Source organism: Chelonia mydas, chromosome 2, assembly GCF_015237465.2.
Source record: "Chelonia mydas isolate rCheMyd1 chromosome 2, rCheMyd1.pri.v2, whole genome shotgun sequence".
Classification (NCBI taxonomy): Eukaryota; Metazoa; Chordata; order Testudines; family Cheloniidae; genus Chelonia; species Chelonia mydas.
The window spans coordinates 152,102,834-152,122,690 of NC_057850.1; the positions used below are offsets into that span (position 1 = coordinate 152,102,834).

The following is a 19,857-nucleotide window of genomic DNA, read 5'->3' on the forward strand; positions in this document are numbered from 1 at the left end:
ACCATAAATCCATTTGTAATGATATTCACTCTCAGAAAATGATCTGATGTCCAGCTCTGGATGTAGAAAGACAGGCCAACAAGCACTCAGGGTGGAATCCACAAAGGGACTTAGGCATTTCAACAATCAGTGTCATAGCACCTAACTTTTAGCACCTACAAACTCACAGTAACACTGTGATCCGCAAAACATGAGATAGGGTCCTAGGAAAAGATATGCACCTTCAAAGGCGATCCATAAAAGCCAGCATGCTAAGCAGGGATCCACCTCAGATATCCAATGGGAGATGCCAAAGCCAGGTATGTGCTAGCCACCTATCTCTGGGCGGGGCACGAGGCTGAAGTCCAGGCTGCAGTGTGGTTCCTAGCTCTGCTTTGGAAACCAGCTGCCTGGAGTCAGGTGGCTTTAGGCACCTCAGCAGTTTCTTGTAGGAATGAGTTAGGCACCTGCCTTACTCTACATAAAACAGCCAGCGGAAGAGGGGGTACCTCTGCCCCAACTTTACAACTTTTAGCCTCGTGATTAAGGCACTCACCTGCTCCCCCATTCTCTCCTGCTGAAGCTATTCCACTGTAAAAAAATAATGAAAGTCACTGGGACAGAGAGATAGTGAAAAAGTGGTGGTCCAGTGGACCAGTGGTTAGGGCACTTATCTGGGCGGTGAGAGACCCTGCTCTAGTCCCTCTTTCATTATTTACCCGTGGAAGAACAGCACCAACAGGAGAGACTGAGGGAGCCCACATCAGAATATTCCATAGCTCAGTAGTCACAGCACCAGCGTTCCCTCTAATTTTTTATGTCCATGTACGGAATGAATTTTGTTATGTGCACCAATATGGAGGTGACGTGTGACACATCACCTCCATATTGGTACACTTAACAAAATTCATGTGGTGGGCATGGGGCCGGGGCCAAGGGATTTGGAGTGTGGGAGGGGGCTCAGGGCTGGGGCAAAGGGTTGGGGGGTAGTGGGGGTGACGACTCTGGCTGGGGTGAGGCCAGGCCAGGGATGAGGGGGTTGGAGTGCAGGAGGGGGCTCAGGGCTAGGGCAGAGGGTTGCGGGGGGGGGGGGGGGGGGGGGGGGGGGGCGTGAGGGCTCTGGTTGGGGTATGGGCTCTGGGGTGGAGCTGGGGGTGAGGGGTTTGGGGTGCAGCCTTCTATTACCACAGCAGCTCAGGGCCAGGTGAGAGGTACCTCTCACTGGCCCCGGCAGCCCTGGGCCTGGGGAGGGGCTCCTCTCCCCGGCCCCGGCAGCCCTGGGCCTGGGGAGGGGCTCCTCTCCCCGGCCCCGGCAGCCCTGGGCCTGGGGAGGGGCTCCTCTCCCCAGCCACGGCAGCTCTGGGCCTGGGGAGGGGCTCCTCTCCCCAGCCACGGCAGCTCTGGGCCTGGGGAGGGGCTCCTCTCCCCAGCCACGGCAGCTCTGGGCCTGGGGAGGGGCTCCTCTCCCCAGCCACGGCAGCTCTGGTGGGCCTGGACCGGGAAAGGGGCTCTTCTCCCCAGCAGCGCCGGTGGGCCTGGAGAGACTGCTGCGCAGCCATGCAGCTCACAGGGAACATAGCACAGCACTCTTCTGAGAGGTAGGATTTGAACTGGGGTCTCCTTTCTCCCACTCCAGCACAGGGAGGAATTGAACCTGGGCCTCCCATTGAGACCCTTACTATTGGGACAGAAATTATAAAATGGGAGGCACCATCACCACCTCCTCCAACCAGATTTTGAATGGGACCTGATCTGGTAGGTGGCCTCTCAGAATGCTCCACGTGCAACTCAGACAGATGAACACCTTGTGACACTGCTTCCCATATTTTTCAGAGTAATATTATATGATTGTGTCAATCATAACGTATTTTATGCAAGAAAGGTCATGTGATGTACCACTGGAAAGGTTATTTACTAAATATGATTATCCTATTTGTAGGAATGTATCCTTTTTGTATCTAAAGTTAGGACTATTGACAATACATCTGTACTACAAAAGTGTTTGCACCTAGGGAACGCCTACCAGACAGAATGCAATCAGTCTGGCTGGCTACCTGGGAACAAGTCAACAGATCATTAGGGAGAACAATAGGTCTTTGAAGATGCTAATCTCCCACCTTCCTGAGAAGCTTTCCTGGGATGCTACCAAAAAAACCTCTGATTTATGGCTGCTTTGACACTGCAGGGTCATATGATCAAGTCATCTGGTCCTGGACTCCACGATAGAATACCAGTATTTTTCCGGGGTGGGTGGGGTGAGCAACCACACTAGAAAACAAAGGATTCCTGCTATATGTAAAACCTATTTCAGGCAGGGGAGTGACATAATCAGGGTCATTCTTCACTGAATCCCCAGCCAGGATGGCTGCTGGAAATATCTAAGAAACAAAGACAAAGTGGGGGAGAAGAGCTGAGCCCAGGCTAGAAAGGAGTCTGGCCTGTGAAAGAAATATCTTGAGTTTTAAGTTGCAAGTAAGAGCACCTTGCCTTCCAGAACCACCTCAATCTAGCTAAAACAACATTTCAGGTGAGAAATTACTACTTGTAACCAGTTTTTTTTTTTAGTATCTTAAACTTAAGTTTGTATGTTTGTTTCATTTGATAGTTAATCTGCTTTGATCTGTTTCCTAAACCTTATAATCACTTAAAATCTATCTTTTGTAGTTAATAAACTTGTTTTTGTTTAAAACCAGTTTGTGGCATTCATAACTGGGGGGGACAAAAACTGTGCACATCTTTCACCACTGAGGGAGGGAGCAAATTTCATGACCTTACACTGTACAGATTTCTGTGCAGTGCAAGACGATATAATTTTGGGTTTGCACTCTAGAGGGGGTGTGCACTTGAGTGCTGGGCAATTCCCTAGCTGAAGCCTACTCATGCAGTGCTGATTTCAGTGTCTGTGTCCTTCTGCAGCTGGGTGTGTCCCTACCTGTGTGTTGGAGGAGGCTTGAGGGTCTGGCTCAGCAGGACAGTGTAAGGGAGCCCAGCCTGGTGGAACAGGCGGGCTCAGTGGTACCCCAATACATCAGGTGGCACCGGGGCGGGGGGGAGGGGAACCCATCACACACCTATCTTCCCCTGGTTCATGAATCTGGCTGGGGTGTCCAAGAGCTTAGAGTTGAGCAGCAGTGTGCCTACCTAGAGGCAGGAACGTTTACTCTGAAAAATTTGGCATCGACTGAGTTGATGCCTCCACTGTTTGGCAGGCATTTTGTGGATTGCAGCCAAGCCGAAACTGGGACATACGTGCCTAAGTACCTTCATAGATTGCACACTCAGATACCAGAGATTAGTGCCATTATAAAAATATAAATTGATGGGCACAGCACAGAGAAAGGCTTACTTATAGCAAGAAATCAACAAAGACAGAACTGAATATGAATAGCATTAACTGACAAATGAAGAAAGAGGAATCATGTAACTGGTAATGAGGCAAGAATTCCTAAACCAGAGATCTGTGGTATTCAAAATACATAGAAATTTGCCTGGAGGAATTTAATGCACAAGTAACAAATAGGTAAGGTTTGTCAGACACAGACTTGAGTAATTCCCCAAAGTAACTCATAAGATTTACACTGACGGGACAAGAGAGCCTTGAAGATTTTCCATATGTTTCCACAGCTGCACTTTTTGATTCTTGCACTAAGGATGTTTATAAACTTGCCTGAGTGCAATATTTGCTTTAGAATTAAGCCCTAATTGCCTTTCCAACACTTCAAAACTACTGCTTCTGTTACTTTGTTCATACCTTTCGATTTCTTTCACTTTTGCTGTTGGTGAAGAATCTTTTAATTCAAATGCATGATCTGTGGTGAAATGCAAAAGGGATGCTTTTCGTTCACTATCTCTCACCGGTCGATCATCTAGAAAATAATCCCCACAAAAAGAAATCAATGTCATTAATATTTTTCACTATAGCTTTTAACTCAGGAAATCAGAACGGTATCATGGCACCTTCAAACTGACTACATTTACAGAAGATAAACCTCTGATAACCAGTGAGGGCACAGATTTCATCATGTCAGTTTTAAGGAAAATAGATAACGTGCTCCTAGTGGAGAAAAAAAGGCCAAAAGTTAAAAATATATAGATTTCTGAAAGTTCCATTCATTGTGAAAACAACACGTGCATATGTCTAAGCTAATGTTATAGAACATAATTGCTATTCCAGAGCCAACATTTGTAAACCCAACCCATTCTCTAGGGGCTTAAAGTTCTGTGTCTGGGTTTTGTAGGCTTTTTATCTCATAATTCATTTGTAGGAAAACAACCCCTTCACATTTAAATAGACTGTAACAGAGAGGAATGATTCTCCTCATCCTGATAGCACGTGTTGGAAGCCCCGTCAGGCCAGGTATAGCTTATTAGATTCCACCCAGATATAAGGGAGAATGGCAGACAAGAAAGGAAGCCTGGAAACAGCCACGTGGCAGCGGGTATAATAGGCCAGGGAAGGCTGAGCCTGCCCAGGCACAGCTGCGACCTCCTGACACCGGTTGTGGGTTTGGAGGGGGAAGTTTTCTCTTATCATTATGTCCCATACAGGTTACGGGGCAGCCAAGAAGGTGGTATCAGTAATCTCCCTGGACTCCAGAAAGATTACTGATGAAGCTGAGTAACACATACCTCCTCAGCCACCCAGAACCTTCCATGGAGCATACCAAAAGCTACATGAATTCTCCCGGAAGAGAAGAAACAAGAGCTTTTCACGCAGGGCAGCTTGGGGTCTGGGAAGACAGAGTGCTGTGGGGAGACTCCGGCTGGCCCAGGGCTTCTCTGACCATGTGGGGGGGCTCAAGGGCTCTAGCTGGCCCAAGGATGCTCTGGCTGGGGGGGAGGGACTTGGGGCTCCTCTGGGCAGGGGAGAGAACTCATGGCTCCAGCCACAAAGGGGGGGGGGGCATAGGGCTCTGGCTGCAGGGAGCTTGGGCAGAGAGGCGCAGCTAGGGGCTAGCTTACCCGACGTGGGGCTCCACCCACCGCTCATGGGTTCATGTAATATGAATTTGGAATTACAGTAGAACACCTTGGGAATGGAGGTTGTTCATAACTCTGAACAAAACGTTATAGTTCTTTTAAAAGCTTACAACTGAACATTGACTTAAGACAGCTTTGAAACTTTACTATGCAGAAGATAAATGCTGCTTTCTCTTTTTGATGTTTTAGTACTTTGCATTTAACACAGTACTGTATTTGTGAGATTTTCATTTTGTTTTTGTCTCTGCTGCTGCCTGATTGCGTACTTCCGGTTCCAAATGAGGTGTGTGGTTGACTGGTCAGTTCGTAACACTGAAGTTCTACTGTAGCTTTTCGTTAATGAAACCAGAGGCCATGAGCCATGATCTTTCAGTTTTCAGAGTAACAGCCGTGTTAGTCTGTATTCGTAAAAAGAAAAGGAGTACTTGTGGCACCTTAGAGACTAACCAGTTTATTTGAGCATGAGCTTTCGTGAGCTACAGCTCACTTCATCGGATGCATAGCATATCGTGGAAACTGCAGAAGACTACAGTGCTAATAAACGATGGTCACATCAACACCACCCCATACCGGAAACCCACTGACCGCTATTCCCACCTACATGCCTCCAGCTTTCACCCTGACCACACCACACGATCCATCATGTGGTGTGGTCAGGGTGAAAGCTGGAGGCATGTAGGTGGGAATAGCGGTCAGTGGGTTTCCGGTATGGGGTGGTGTTGATGTGACCATCGTTTATTAGCACTGTAGTCTTCTGCAGTTTCCACGATATGCTATGCATCCGATGAAGTGAGCTGTAGCTCACGAAAGCTCATGCTCAAATAAACTGGTTAGTCTCTAAGGTGCAACAAGTACTCCTTTTCTTTTTACGATCTTTCAGTTGAAATCTTGACTCCACTGAAGTCAACAGCAAAACTTCTATTGATTTTGAGTGGGACAAGATTTCTCCCTTTGGCTCCGCAACGAAAATAGAGCTTTATATTTGGGGCTGACTGGCAACTCCATTCACACAGACATAAGTGAATTCTGTTCTAAGGCTAGCAGAAGGGGAAGATGGCCTTAATGACAATTGTCCTAATTTTCTTTGTATAATGAACTACTCAACAAAGAGACAAAAGTTAAAGAGGTTTGTATTTGGCATGTTTTTTTTTTTTTTTTTAAGTTAACATCTTGCTATGGTAGTATAGCTGCATGTACCCAACGTTCCCTTTTAAAGGATCCTGATACTTAAATCTTTTAACTTACAAAGCCACAAACAACACTATTGACAGCAAAAGATATGCAAAGCACTACTGAAAATGGGTCACTGTTCTGAACAATTCTATGGGAAGGGGAAAAGACAAGTTCTCAGAGTGATATTTTATACTAAAACAGAAGAACTAACTATTTAACTGTTGGATTGGTTCACAGAAGCTAAAAGAATCCTACAGGATACGGTTTTCTTCCCTATATATCCACTAGTCATAAGTTAGTTGTGGGCAGAAGTCCTGATAAGCATTATCAGAAAGTTTGAAATACAAATAAACGCAAGGAGGAAATAGTAAGCTTTCTTATCAAAACATTTACGTATACAGTTAATTTGTGTAATAGCGGTGTGCATATTTGTGTGTCTAATTAATCAAACCATATGTTCATAGAAAACATTAATACAAAAGCATAACAGAATAGAGCACACTTCATATTACAAAATGTTTACTCTAAACCTTTATTCAAAACATCTTTATTCAGAAAAAATATATTGCATTTTCAAAACATAGTCAACATTGGTAATGTTTTTTTCAAATTAAACATAGGGTGGGATTTTCAAAAGCGCTCAGTGTTGGCCTTATTCTTCTACTACTGAAGACAAGGGGAGCAAAGCTAGACCAGTGGTGAGAACATTAGAAAAATCACATCCGTAAAGTCTATAAAACTGTTTGTATTAAAGAACATCTGCAATGGGATATTTGAATGATCTAAAATTGTTTAATAGAGTACTGAATACCCTAAATAATCATGTTACGAAGGTTAATGCACATCAGCTTTGAACTTCATTATGTATTTAAGTTCATGCAACAGCCAGCCCTGCTGCTGATAAATGGCATTGGCTCGGTCTCAAACCCTAGCATGCACTAAGCTGGTAATGTACATCAACCACAGAAACCTGTTGGAGTGATGGGCTAAATCTGTCAATTCATGCTATTGGTATAGGACATGGCTCCTACTGATTCCTGAACCAACACACAATTTAAAAAAAAAAGATCCTGCACTAAAGAGCTTACAGATTAATTTAAGACAATTTGCATTCACAAAGAAGCACAAGCATGATGATAATAAAAACATGCTTTAATGTGCACAGGTAGATAGATTGACTGGAGACTATCTAGATATCTTAGGTACATATATGGCCCCCATTACCATGGGTATTTGAGCATCTGGCAATCTTTAATGTATTTATTCTCACAACATCCAGGGAGGCAGAGAAATACTATTATCTCTCTATTTCCCAGCTACAGAACTGAGGCACAGAGACTAAGGCTCAGATTCACAAATGTATTTAGATTCCTTACATCCATTGATTTCACAGGTTACATACCTTTGTGGATCTGGACCTAAGTGACTTGTCCAAGGTCACCCAGGAAGCCTGTGGCAGCACAGGAAAAGGACCCTGAGTCCCAGGTTAGCTCTTTAGTCAGTGGCCTATCCTTCCTCTCTATCTAATCTAATATTCTTTCATATTTTTTAAAAGTTATAAATAAAAAAGGGTATCAGAAGTCCTACTGACCATTTAGCTAGCCATTATTATGGTAACAAAGGTATCCCTCCACCTGGAAAGCCAGGTGCAGGGATACAACATTTTGTTCCATACATTTAAGAAATACCACCAAAACAACATTCTTAGAAGTACATATATAGCCTTTAAAGAATAAATGTGGACATGGTATAAAGGTTTCATTGGCACTCATATGGAATAAATTGCATAAATCACACACCACAGACACATTCTTGATACATACACATATATATTTCTCTTTCATACAAGATACCTAACGCTATATCTAAAATTTCAAGAACTCAATTAAGTTTTGAAGTTCTGAATTGTACTTACCTAAGCGTCTAAGGTTAGGAAGCATGTGCACAACAAAAAGACGATAATCAGACTCATTTTTAACTACAGGGTTGAGACGGAGGTCCACATCCTTGAGTGCAGTTAAACTATGAAGTCGAAATATTTCAGACAGTGATGAAATGTGATTGTAATAGAGATTGAGCTTTTCTAAAAATATCAGATGCTGAATGCCCTGTTAATATATAGAAAATAGAAACCATATTAGTTTGTACTCACATATGACTCCAATAAACTTCACGTTTTCATAGAGTGAAATACACTAGGTCATTGATATAAATCAAAGCCAGGCAACCAGTGACTTAATAGTCTTTACCAGCTGCCTGTAGCTGTTTGGTGGCCTATGTGAAACGAGTTGCTGGTCTCACTCCAGGTTCTAGTGCACACATGAACATTTTTAAAAACCTCACAAACAAAAATCACAAGTGACATTATTTGTTATTCTTTTTGGCTGTATCAAAACTATCCACCAAGAAGATGTTCCTTCCAGACAACAGTTGTAGCTGAGTGGTAGAGCACTTGGGGACAACTTCATAACCGCTGCCCATGCCATACCTGTTCTGTGCATATAAAGCCCTTCTGTCTTCTAGTGGCATCTTTAAATATTTAAAATTTTCTAGTGACACTTAAAACATTTTTGAAGTTAACATTATTTTGCTGAGCAAGATGAACAATTAGTTAAGAGTGGTGACACTTAAATGTGAATTGAGCACCTCTTAAGTATTGACATTCATCAATTTGAGCTCTCAAGCTATCAAGAAATACTACAGATATTATGTAAAATAAAGTAATATAGCATATTGATGCTGCTCTTCACAAAAAGGGTTGAGGTAAGCGATTATGTACTTACACTCTGATCCTGCAAAGATTTAAGCACATACTTATTTCTACCCATATGAAGAGTCCCGATGACACTGGTTGAACCCGTGTTTAAATTAAGCATGAGTGTAAGTCTTTTTAAGATCAGGGCCACAACCTGAAAAAGGTGATGGATTGATAGCACTTGAAACTAAAATCCTCCTTCAACTACAAAGGAGCTATAGCACAGGCATGGCAATGCATGTTTCCCCATACTAAACCACTGAAGTGCCACAATCTCCGAGAAAGACAACCTGTAAATTTAATACATTAGTTCAGACTCCAAGCCAGCTTTTGCTGAGACTACAACCAAGGGTGCCAATTATAATCTGGACTCCAGTCCACTTGGAATTAGACTAAAACTACAAAATCATTTCACACAGTGCTCTGAACAGCCACCAGCAAATAATTTTTGACCACTAACCCAAACTAGATTCAAAATTGTCATTTGGAGATAAAACACTATTCTGTTACCAATCCTCCAAAGCTCCATTTACTTGTAAAAAAAAAAAAAAAAAAAAAAAAAAAGTACTCACAAGTGTTTGCAGGATCAGGGTCTAAATCAAGATCTGCATGCTGTGCTGGTGATGGAGCAGGTAGTGAGGCTGCTCACAAAATACTTATTTTCTTTACAGATACTGAATTTCAAGTTTATCAGAAGGTAAACTGGTGCCCCCTCCACCTGTACCCTCCATCATTTTTCCATAAGGTACCGGGCTTGCAAAGCACAAAAAAATCCAATATTGTTCCAACCTCCATAAAACCTTCAATATGACTCCCCCAATCCTCTTGTCCTTTCTCCATGACTTCAAGACCTAACCCAGTTCCTGTTATATTTATCTTAAATAATCATTTAAAAAAATTAAACAAAAAACGTACCTCCAAGCTAACCAATGCATTGCGAGAGAGGTCTAAGGATTTTAGGCGAGTGAAATTTTTCAGAGAATTTCCTAAATGAGTAATCTTTTCATGATAAGTTCCAGGAAGAGACAATGATCGGACATCAGCTACAATGAGAAAATGTGAAACCTGAATATATTTATCTAAAGACAAATGAAGTTATTGAAATTATTCTAATTATGTTAAATACACCTGATATTGAAGTGACAGAAATGCAAGATACATGTTTAATTTTTTTTTTGGTGATTTCAGGGTTGTGCGTGTCAACGACCTGGAGAATATTTATCATCGGCAAGTAGAGCTAACAATCACAGCGACTGGCCTCCCTGTGCCTATGAGGGCAGATTTTAAAAACTGTCTGCAGATATGCTGCTTGGTAGAACTGCAAAGAGGACCTTGAGGGAGATAATACACCTTCCATCTGTATTGCTTCCCACCAAGCTGTCTGCATGGAAATTGAGCCACAAAGGCAGAGGATAGAAAGCAACACTTCCGCTTCCATTCTCAAAATTCTAATGACATTCACATGTGGCCAAAGAGGGGTGCATCTGTAAATTATGTTTCTTGCCGTCAGATTACATCAATATCAACTTGTGAACAGAGTATACCTATTTCAACTAGATAGATCTGTGGCAGTTTCTTAAAAAGCCACTAAATTATTACACTAAAACCTAGTTTCTAACCAAACAGTTCTGCCACATTCTAATGGATTTATTGGCATGTACCCAACCAGCCTTTTTGTACTTGTCTTCTGGGTCTATGTGATGAAACAAAACTTCTTCCCTAGTTCTTTTAGCAGAAACAGCTTGTATTTCATCAGATAAATAACCAAATGGCAAAAAAAAAAAAAAAAAAACAACACCCCACACAAAAAAACCCTGCAGGTCATGTGCGGCTTGATTGTAAGCACCTACTGAGCATACACTGTTCCTATAGAAATCAATGGGACGTGAGGGTGCTCAGCACCTTGCCGCAGACATTTAGCACCTTTTGGATCAAACCCTCACAGTTAAGAGCAAGAATGTGCTTTACGAGATATTTCTAGATCAAAAAACAAAAGTATTATTAGTGATGTACTAAGGGCTGTTCTGTAGTGAGGTCTGATCACAGCAGAATGGTGAATCAGCACTTTTGCTGCATGGAGGATGCCATTTATCCATCCTCAAAATGGCATGCTCCACATAGCATGATGCATTGCAAGGTCATGCCACATGAAAGATGGCATTTGGTAGAGCAAAATGGCATCCTCCGCACAGCAGGAACTCATGTAAATTGTACATGCAAGGTCACACCACATGGAGGATGCCATTTTAAGGCAAAATGGCATCCTCCACACAGCATGACCCTACAATTACCGTGTGCGAGTTCATGCTGGTAGGGGCATTCTGAAAAGAAAAGGTGGCACAGTCACTACTGTAAAAAGTCTGCTTAGTCATACAAAAGCAACAGTGAGCAAGAAGATTTCTATGATAGACATGGAGCACAATGCCATTGTAATGGGGTGTTTACCTCACACAGATGGTGAAACAGTTAACGTAGGCTGGCAAGGCCAATTAACACACCTGGTTTCACCTACAGGGTGGGCCAGGCTTATTTAAAAATGAAGCTCGGTTAGGGAGGAGCTGGGTGGTTTCTGTAAAAGGAGGAAGACTAAAGCAGAAGGGGGCTACATGGAAAGAACTCTGCAGTCCCTCTCTGAGTACCAGAGACCATATGCAGGAGGTACAGAGATGTCACTGGGGTGGAACATACTCTGCCAGTGAGCTCTGAAACAAAGGGCAGGACCTGGACCTCCAGAAAAGAAATCCAGCCAGGCACTCAACTGAAGAGCTTCAGGAAGGAGTTTATATGCCTGGGCCAGGCTCTGATGGCAGAGTGAAAAGAACTCCTAGAGTGGACTTGATAAAAGCCAACCAATAGGCAGACAATGTTAGGGATAGACAGAAGTGGAGGATCCAAAGAAGAGTCAAGGCTCCAGGGAAGTAACTTGTGAGAGTGAGCATTCTCCAGAAGAACAGAAAGCTGGGGGAGACTCCAGGATGGATTAAAAATTTAAACCTGAGGGAATGGGCAGAAGTTGCTATCGTTTTGGTTTGTATTTCGCTTTTGAATTTGGTTAAAATACTCCAGGGAAAAGTATAAAATACTCTAGGGCCAGTATTCTGACAGAAAAAGGGAATGGAAGAGGAGCCCTGGAAGGGCAGGAGATGTCATACTGATGACCAGTACTGTGTGGGACAAGGTCCCTTAGGGATGTTGATACTGTGGAAGAGGAGAGCTTTAATGTGACCTGACTGGAGATCTGAGTCACAGGAGAGACACTGCAGTGCCAGAGTGGATGTCAGCAGGAAGCGCTAGATGAGCAGAGTTAATACCCAAACCCAGCCATAATGGGGTACATCAGTAATGAGTCCACTCTTCTATAGCCACCAAATACCGCAGAATCCAGGCTTGATTTGAAGTGGGGGGGGGGGGGAGAGGGTAGAACTGAGTGCTGTGGGTACAACCCACACTAAGGGCTAGTCTACACTATCGTGCTACAGTGGAGCAGCTGCAGCACATCTGGTGAAGATACTTTCCCATTGGCATAATTACTACATCTCAATGAGAGGCGGAAGCTATGTCAGTGGGAGAGCATCTCCTGCAACACAGTACAGAGTAGACACTGCTTTAAGTCGATGTAACCTGCGTCACAAAACGGTGACTTTTTCACACCCCTGAGTGACATAAGTTACATCGATTCAAGTGGTAGCGTAGATAAGCCCTTAGTGGAAATGTGGTATCATACCACACTAAAGGAAACATTGGGAGCTTCTGAGCATAGCAATGCTGAATCAAACACCCTTACACAACTGGGAGTTCCTAAGCATATAGATCAGAGGTGGGCAAACTACGGCCCACGGGCCAGATTCTGCCCGGCCCGGGAGGCTTGCCCCCAGCCCCTCCCCTGCTGTTCTCCCTCCCTCGCAGCCTCAGCTCACTGCACCGCCGGCGCAATGCTCCAGGCGGCGCAGCAGGGGCTGCAAGCTTCTGGGGCAGTGCAGCTGCAGAGCCTGGCCTGACCCGGTGCTCTGTGCTGCATAGTAAGGGGGCAGGGAGGAGGGCGGGTTGGATAGAGGGCAGGGATGGTCAGGGGGTAGTCAGAGGGTGGATAGAGGTCGGGGCGGTCAGAGGGCGGGGAACAGGGGGGGTTGAATGGGGGCAGGGGTCCTGGAGGGGCAGTCAGGAAGGGGGTGGGGTTGGATGGGGCAGCGGGGGCAGTCAGGGGACAGGGAGAAAGGGTGATTGGATGGGGCAGGGGTCCTGGCACGGCAGTAAGGAAGGAAACGGGGGGGGGGGGGTTGGATGGGGTGGCGGGGGGCCAGGCAGGGGTAGGGGCAGGGGTTGCGGGGGTGGTCAGGGGACAGAGAGAAGGGGTGGTTGGATGGGGCAGGGGTCCCGGGGGACCGTCAGGGGGTGAGAAGCAGGGAGGGTCACGTCCCCCTCCCTTAACCAGTCTCCATACAATATTCGAAACCCACCCCTGACACAGATGCTGCATGCCCACTATTACATTTCTTTGTAGGGTGCAGCTTATGTCCTCCTCCATCTCGCATATGGCTTGACAGTGGTAAGCACTGTGTCTACCACGCACAATGCATCCTTGGGATGTTACATGCCCCTCAAGTACAGCAAATGCAATTCTCCCTGATCCTTATGTGGACCATGCAAGAGCTGGCAAGGGGAGGCTCTCTGTGCCATTTCCCATATTGCACATTTGTTAAGCGGCAAGCAGAATCTGTCCCAAAGTTTCTAGCTGTTATCGTTGCAAGAGAACCACACAGTACTGTCTTTGCACATCTGAAGTCAGGTGACTGTTGCCCAGAGCTTTTCCCAATTTACAACTGAATTAAAACAGTCTATTCTTCCAAGCTACTCCTTTTCACGTCTAGCATGCCAACTTACTTCTCGTTCTCGACACTCATACACTCCTTAAGACATGCTTTTCCTAGGGGTCTTTCAATGTCAACCCACTTTAGAGAGAAATGCATTGGAAAACAAAGGAAGATATCTGCATCCATTTGAGTTTGGATCGTCACTTAGTAAGTCCATGTGCTGTTTTATCCGTGCTAGTCTAATCAGGATTGTGAGGTACTCAAACCGGCAACTGATCTTTCTCTAATTTCACATAGTACCAAGTGCACAGATGGCGTACCAATTAAAGAAAAAAGATTAGTCTGATTACACTAGCCTGACTGGAAGCGAAGTGAGGAAAGAAAGGTGCTTTTACTGGTTAATGGGCCTCCATCTTAAGTACTCATCTACTGATTCCAATTTTGCAGAGCTTTATACTCACTTTGCACTGGAATAAATGACTATGAGTTGCAAAGAAATGGAAGATTATGCTCATTGTGACATGAGCCACTACAGCTGTTGGGCTATATACTGCTCTGAAATACACTGGTGTAAGACCAAAGTAATACATTTAATTTTAGCAGAGTTACTTTGGATTAAAACTAGTTTAAGTGAGAGCAGTACTGCACTCTGCAGGTACATCTACTCTCCAATTAAGCACCCGTTGCTGGCCCAGGTCAGCTGAATTGGGCTCTCGGAGCTCAGGCTGTAAAACTGCTGTGTAGATGTTTGGGTTCAGGCTACAGCCCAACCTCTGGAACTCCATGCGGGGGGGGGGGAGGGTCCCAAAACCCGGGCACCAGCCCAAGCCCAAATGTCTACACAGCAATTTTTAGCCCTGCAGCCCAATTTAGCTGAGCTGGACCAGCTGTGGCTATATTGGGGTCTTTCATTTCAATGTAGATATACCCTAATACTCCACTTTTTTCTGCTTGAAAGTGGGCTTCCCAGCACCTTTTATAGCTGGCATAAAGCAATGGTCTCTGACTCTAATAATTTGGAGGCCTCCACAGATATTTATGGGACAAGAAACAGGACAGGGAGCCAGATCCCCCTACACAGTCTACTGTAAAATCACCATCTATCGGTTAACTGGGGATTCCCCTAACCATTGATATATACTGCCTCCACAGTCCCTGCTGTAGGGAGCATCATGAAGGGAAGAGGGGCATGGCCAGAGCGCAGCTGGACTATGACAGTTGTATCTGTCTGCCACTCAAAGGGCCAGCCCCCTGTGTACAATCAGGGAGCTCTAAAGGTGGTACAAAGTCATTTCTGCCCCCTCCCTTATGATGTGGGATTCAGGCTGCTCCGATCACAACAGCTGCCGTTTTAAAATCCAGTACAGTTTGAACATGTGGGTGGGCTCAGAGCAAATACCTGTGAAACCAAACACGTCCAGACTGCCACCGCCAGGATCACAGGCAGCAATCAAACCCTGACCATCATCGCCAAGGTCCCAAGCCTCAGCCACTTGGGGCGGCGGCGGTGATGTCCTCCCCCTGCTGTGCTGTAGCAACAGGCCAGGCAGCCACTAGCAGCTGACACGGGCACAGCCCTGTGACAGGCAAAGCCGAGTGCTGCGAAAAGGGCTGGGCATTGTGGCCAAGCTGATAATCTCCCGCCTCCTAAGCGTCCTTGCCGCATGCCACATCCCTGCTAACCTGCTGCTGGGGGGCATCTGACCAACCACAGGGCCCATCAGTCACCAGCAAGGCCAGGGTGATGGGGGACCCCAGTAAGCCCCGCCCTGCCCTTCCCAAGCGTGGCCACGCCCTCATTCCCACACCGCCATACGAGGGGGCGGGTCAGCTCCTGACAGGCGCATGCAACGCGTCTCAGCCCCGCCCCCCACAGCCCCTCCTTCCCCGCCAGCGGCCTGCCTGAGGCAGCCACACCGGGTGGGAGAGGGCGCGAAAGGGGAGCTCCAGCTGCTGTCAATCGTCTCCTCCCGTTGGTCAGCGGTACCACTACATAAGCCCCGCCTCTTGTTTTCCAACCCGCCTAGTGCCGCCGGATTAACGGTTTTAACCGCCACCGAGGGGGGGAAGCTGCTGTCTTCATCTCCAGGCTCCTGTCCCCGGCGACCATCCCTGCCACCCTCTCCTGGAGGAGCGCGCCGCCAGGATGGGAGCTGGTTACCGAGGTTCTGGTGCCGCAGATTGACTCTCTCCCGCACCGCCTCCTCCGTAAGCGCCGCCATTGCTTTCAAACACTGCGCATGCGCCCTGACGTCCTAATGCTAATACCCGCCTGAAGGGCCAACCAGACACCTCCTGCGGGCGGGGCTTCCGCGGGGAAGCGCGAGGGGCGGGGGCGGGGCTTGCCGCAGGCGGCTGCCGCTTGAAGTACTGGGGCGGGGCTTAGGGTTGCAGCAGCAGGTCCCCCGACGTGTCTGTGTCCAGCCCCGTGCTGGGTGCAGCCTGTAGCCCAGGGTCAGTGCTGTGAACAACGCTGGTTGAGAGCTTGTTCCAAGGCCCATTGAAATCAATGTGCAGCAGGCCCCTAGACCAGAGCCTTACCTCCCCTACCTAGCTGTGCTTCGCTTGTTGGCTTTTTGGGCATTGATTGGATTTTTATTTTTTTTTAATAGGGGGAGCAACACTGAATTCCCAAAATCAGTGCTTTGGAGAATGAAAAAATCCAAAAACAAAAATCCCAAATCCAAAAGGGAAGTCCATCTAAGACCAGTGATTAGGTTGGAAAACTAACTGCCCTGCTTCTGGGCATCTAAATACCCTTGTGTGTGAAGATAATCTGATTAATTTTTTATCAGACTAAGTCATTCCTGCCCATGAAACAATTTTGTCCTCTGACAATTTTAATAATAAAAATCAATTTCTATTCTTTATAACAATAAATAATGATGAGTTACCAATGCATAATTTGTACAAAATAATAGTTTCCAGGGATAGAAAAAATACACATAGCCAAACCTGTGTTTCCTAAGTCTCTTAGCTAATTTGAAATAGTATCCAATATTTTCAAAATAGAGCTTTAGTCTTCCTCTTGAGATGTGATGGAAACCATCTATTCTAAGAGCAAAGACATTCTTGTTTCTTTTTTTTTCTCACATTGGTTTTACATGGTCTTAGATTATGCAGTGTCACAGTTAGGACAGTACACATTTCACAAAATAGTCTGTGACTAAAAATGTAGAATTTTATTAAATATGAGATAGCTCAAACATCCCAAATACATCTACTGTATAAAAAACCCTAGTCATTTCAAAGATTAAATTAGCTCTTTTACTATAAAACGATCACTGAGGTTTATCAAATTCAATATTCAGCCTCATACAGAACAAAGAAAAGTTAAAGTTGACTGTACAAATACTACAAACTTGTGAATGCAAAGACATATATACAGAGTAACAGCTTTAATTTCTTCTGGCAGTTTTGTTCCATGTCTTATACAAAATATATCATTTGTGCCTTGTCCCTGTCATATGGCATTTTTCTTATGAATTATATAACAGCAATTAGGCATATGTGGAAAAACAAACAAATGTCTCCATTAAAAGATTTTCTTAAATTTGGTATTAAAAGATACCTTTGTGGCCATTATACACAAACCACATTGTTGTACACACTAACATGAGATACAAGGGAAAATGGAATCATATTTCATTGTCTGAAGAAGATCAAGAAGAAAGATAGCAGAACATCCAGTTCATTATCTTGACAGTTTTCCACAAGAAAATCTTAAATAGATATTACTGGATACCAGACTCTCAAAATGCCTCAGGTTTTGCTAATCAAAGTAAACTGTGCAGATGCTACCAACTATCAGCTAAAAACTGTCCCACATAATATTTTTGTCACAAATTACAGAAGTACTCTTGCAGTAAATGCAAAGGTAACAATTATGAATAGATATAACTGCCCCTGCCTCCTGGTCTATATACTAGATTTAGTAGATTAATTAAATCTTTCAACATATGCCAAGAAATGGGCACTAGTATGCCTGTTAGTAGCAAAATGAGAAATTCTCATAAAATAGAAATCTAACACATCTCTAGCATATTTGGAATGGTTAAAAGAATTGTCAAAATACAACTTGGATGGAGAAAAAAACTTTATATCAGCAACAAAATGAGAAAAAAATATACTAAAATTCAGTGTCATATGAAGGTATTGATGTAATTCTGCATAATATGGCTAACACAAAATTAAGATTTTGCAATGGGCCTTTCCTTTATTAAAAATCAAATAATAAAGGAAAAGAAAATAGAAGCTGAAAGCAGAAACCAATAATCTTGTCTGTTTTCATTCCTCTGACCCTCCTGATGTCCTGAAATACAATAAAAAGAAAAGGAGGACTTGTGGCAGCTTAGAGACTAACAAATTGATTTGAGCATAAGCTTTCGTGAGCTACAGCTCTCGTCATCGGATGCATTCAGTGGAAAATACAGTGGGGAGATTTAGATACATAGAGAACATGAAACAATGGGTGTTACCATACACACTGTAACGAGAGTGATCAGGTAAGCTGAGCTATTACCAGAAGGAGAGCTGGGGGGAAAAAACCTTTTGTAGTGATAATCAAGGTGGGCCATTTCCAGCAGTTGACAAGAACGTCTGAGGAACAGCGGGGGAAACGTACTGACCGCTATGCCTACCTACATGCCTCCAGCTTTCATCCAGACCACTCCACATGATCCATTGTCTACAGTCAAGCTCTACGATACAACCGCATTTGCTCCAACCCCTCAGACAGAGACAAACGCCTACAAGATCTCTATCAAGCGTTCTTATAGCTACAATACCCACCTGCTGAAGTGAAGAAACAGATGGACAGAGCCAAAAGAGTACCCAGAAGTCCACTACTACAGGACAGGCCCAACAAAGAAAATAACAGAACGCCACTAGCCATCACCCTCAGCCCCCAACTAAAACCTCTCCAACGCATCATCAAGGATCTACAACCTATCCTGAAGGATGACCCATCACTCTCACAGATCTTGGGAGACAGATCGTGGGAGATCTTGGGAGACAGGCCAGTCCTTGCTTACAGACAGCCCCCCAACCTGAAGCAAATACTCACCAGCAACCATACAACAGAACCACTAACCCAGGAACCTATCCTTGCAACAAAGCTCGTTGCCAACTGTGTCCACATATCTATTCAGGGGACACCACCATAGGGCCTAATCACATCAGCCACACTATCAGAGGCTCGTTCACCTCCACATCTACCAATGTGATATATGCCATCATGTGCCAGCAATGCCCCTCTGCCATGTACACTGGCCAAACTGGACAGTCCCTACGTAAAAGAATAAATGGACACAAATCAGACGTCAAGAATTATAACATTCAAAAACCAGTCGGAGAACACTTCAATCTCTTTGGTCACTCGATTACAGACCTAAAAGTGGCAATTCTTCAACAAAAAAACTTCAGAAACAGACTCCAATGAGAGACTGCTGAATTGGAATTAATTTGCAAACTGGATACAATTAACTTAGGCTTGAATAGAGACTGGGAGTGGATGGGTCATTACACAAAGTAAAACTATTTCCCTATGTTTATTCCCACCCCCCACTGTTCCTCAGACGTTCTTGTCAACTACTGGAAATGGCCCACCTTGATTATCATTACTAAAGGTTACAGTGTGTATGGTAACACCCATTGTTAAATGTTCTCTGTGTATATAAATCTCCCCACTGTATTTTCCACTGAATGCATCCAATGAAGTGAGCTGTAGCTCACGAAAGCTGATGCTCAAATAGATTTGTTAGTCTCTAAGGTGCCACAAGTCCTCCCTTTTCTTTTTGCGGATACAGGCTAACATGGCTGCTACTCTGAAACCTGAAATACAATGGGTTCCCTTCTCCATTGGCTAACACTCCCTGCATCTTCATTCATTTTAATGAGATAGTACCAGGTTTGAATCAGTGAAGAATTTTGCCCTTTATCTTTCTGTCTTTTGATACGCTCTTACATTTTTTAACAATCTTGTTCACTAACCTTTGTAAATGATTTTCCTAAAACATTTTCTCTGTTGACACTAGAGAAAGATAAGCTATCTAAGAAGTAATTAGCCATGAAATATTGCTATGAGAGACATATTTTAACTTTGAACTGCACTGATTTTGAACTGGAACAATACGAATGTGACTCAACATATTTTTTATG

General features: G+C 44.4%; 1 protein-coding gene across 19 annotated transcripts in view; it reads right to left on the reverse strand.

Annotated features, from left to right (window-relative positions):
- CEP72 (centrosomal protein 72) overlaps window positions 1-15,953 on the reverse strand; it is a 79,341-nt gene extending 63,388 nt beyond the window's left edge. For 18 of the 19 annotated variants that reach the window (XM_043540369.1, XM_037889874.1, XM_043540367.1 and 15 more), the window contains exons 1-4: window positions 15,860-15,942; window positions 9,803-9,930; window positions 8,048-8,240; window positions 3,731-3,845 (exon numbers count right to left, since the gene is read on the reverse strand). In XM_043540369.1, the coding sequence (XP_043396304.1) occupies window positions 3,731-3,845; window positions 8,048-8,240; window positions 9,803-9,930; window positions 15,860-15,920 (497 nt within the window). In that variant the 5' untranslated portion in view covers window positions 15,921-15,942. Of the gene's footprint in view, window positions 1-3,730; window positions 3,846-8,047; window positions 8,241-9,802; window positions 9,931-15,859 lie in introns of all 19 variants that reach the window. The other variant, XM_037889870.2, reaches the window with a different exon arrangement.
- Window positions 15,954-19,857: the final 3,904 nt, after the last annotated feature.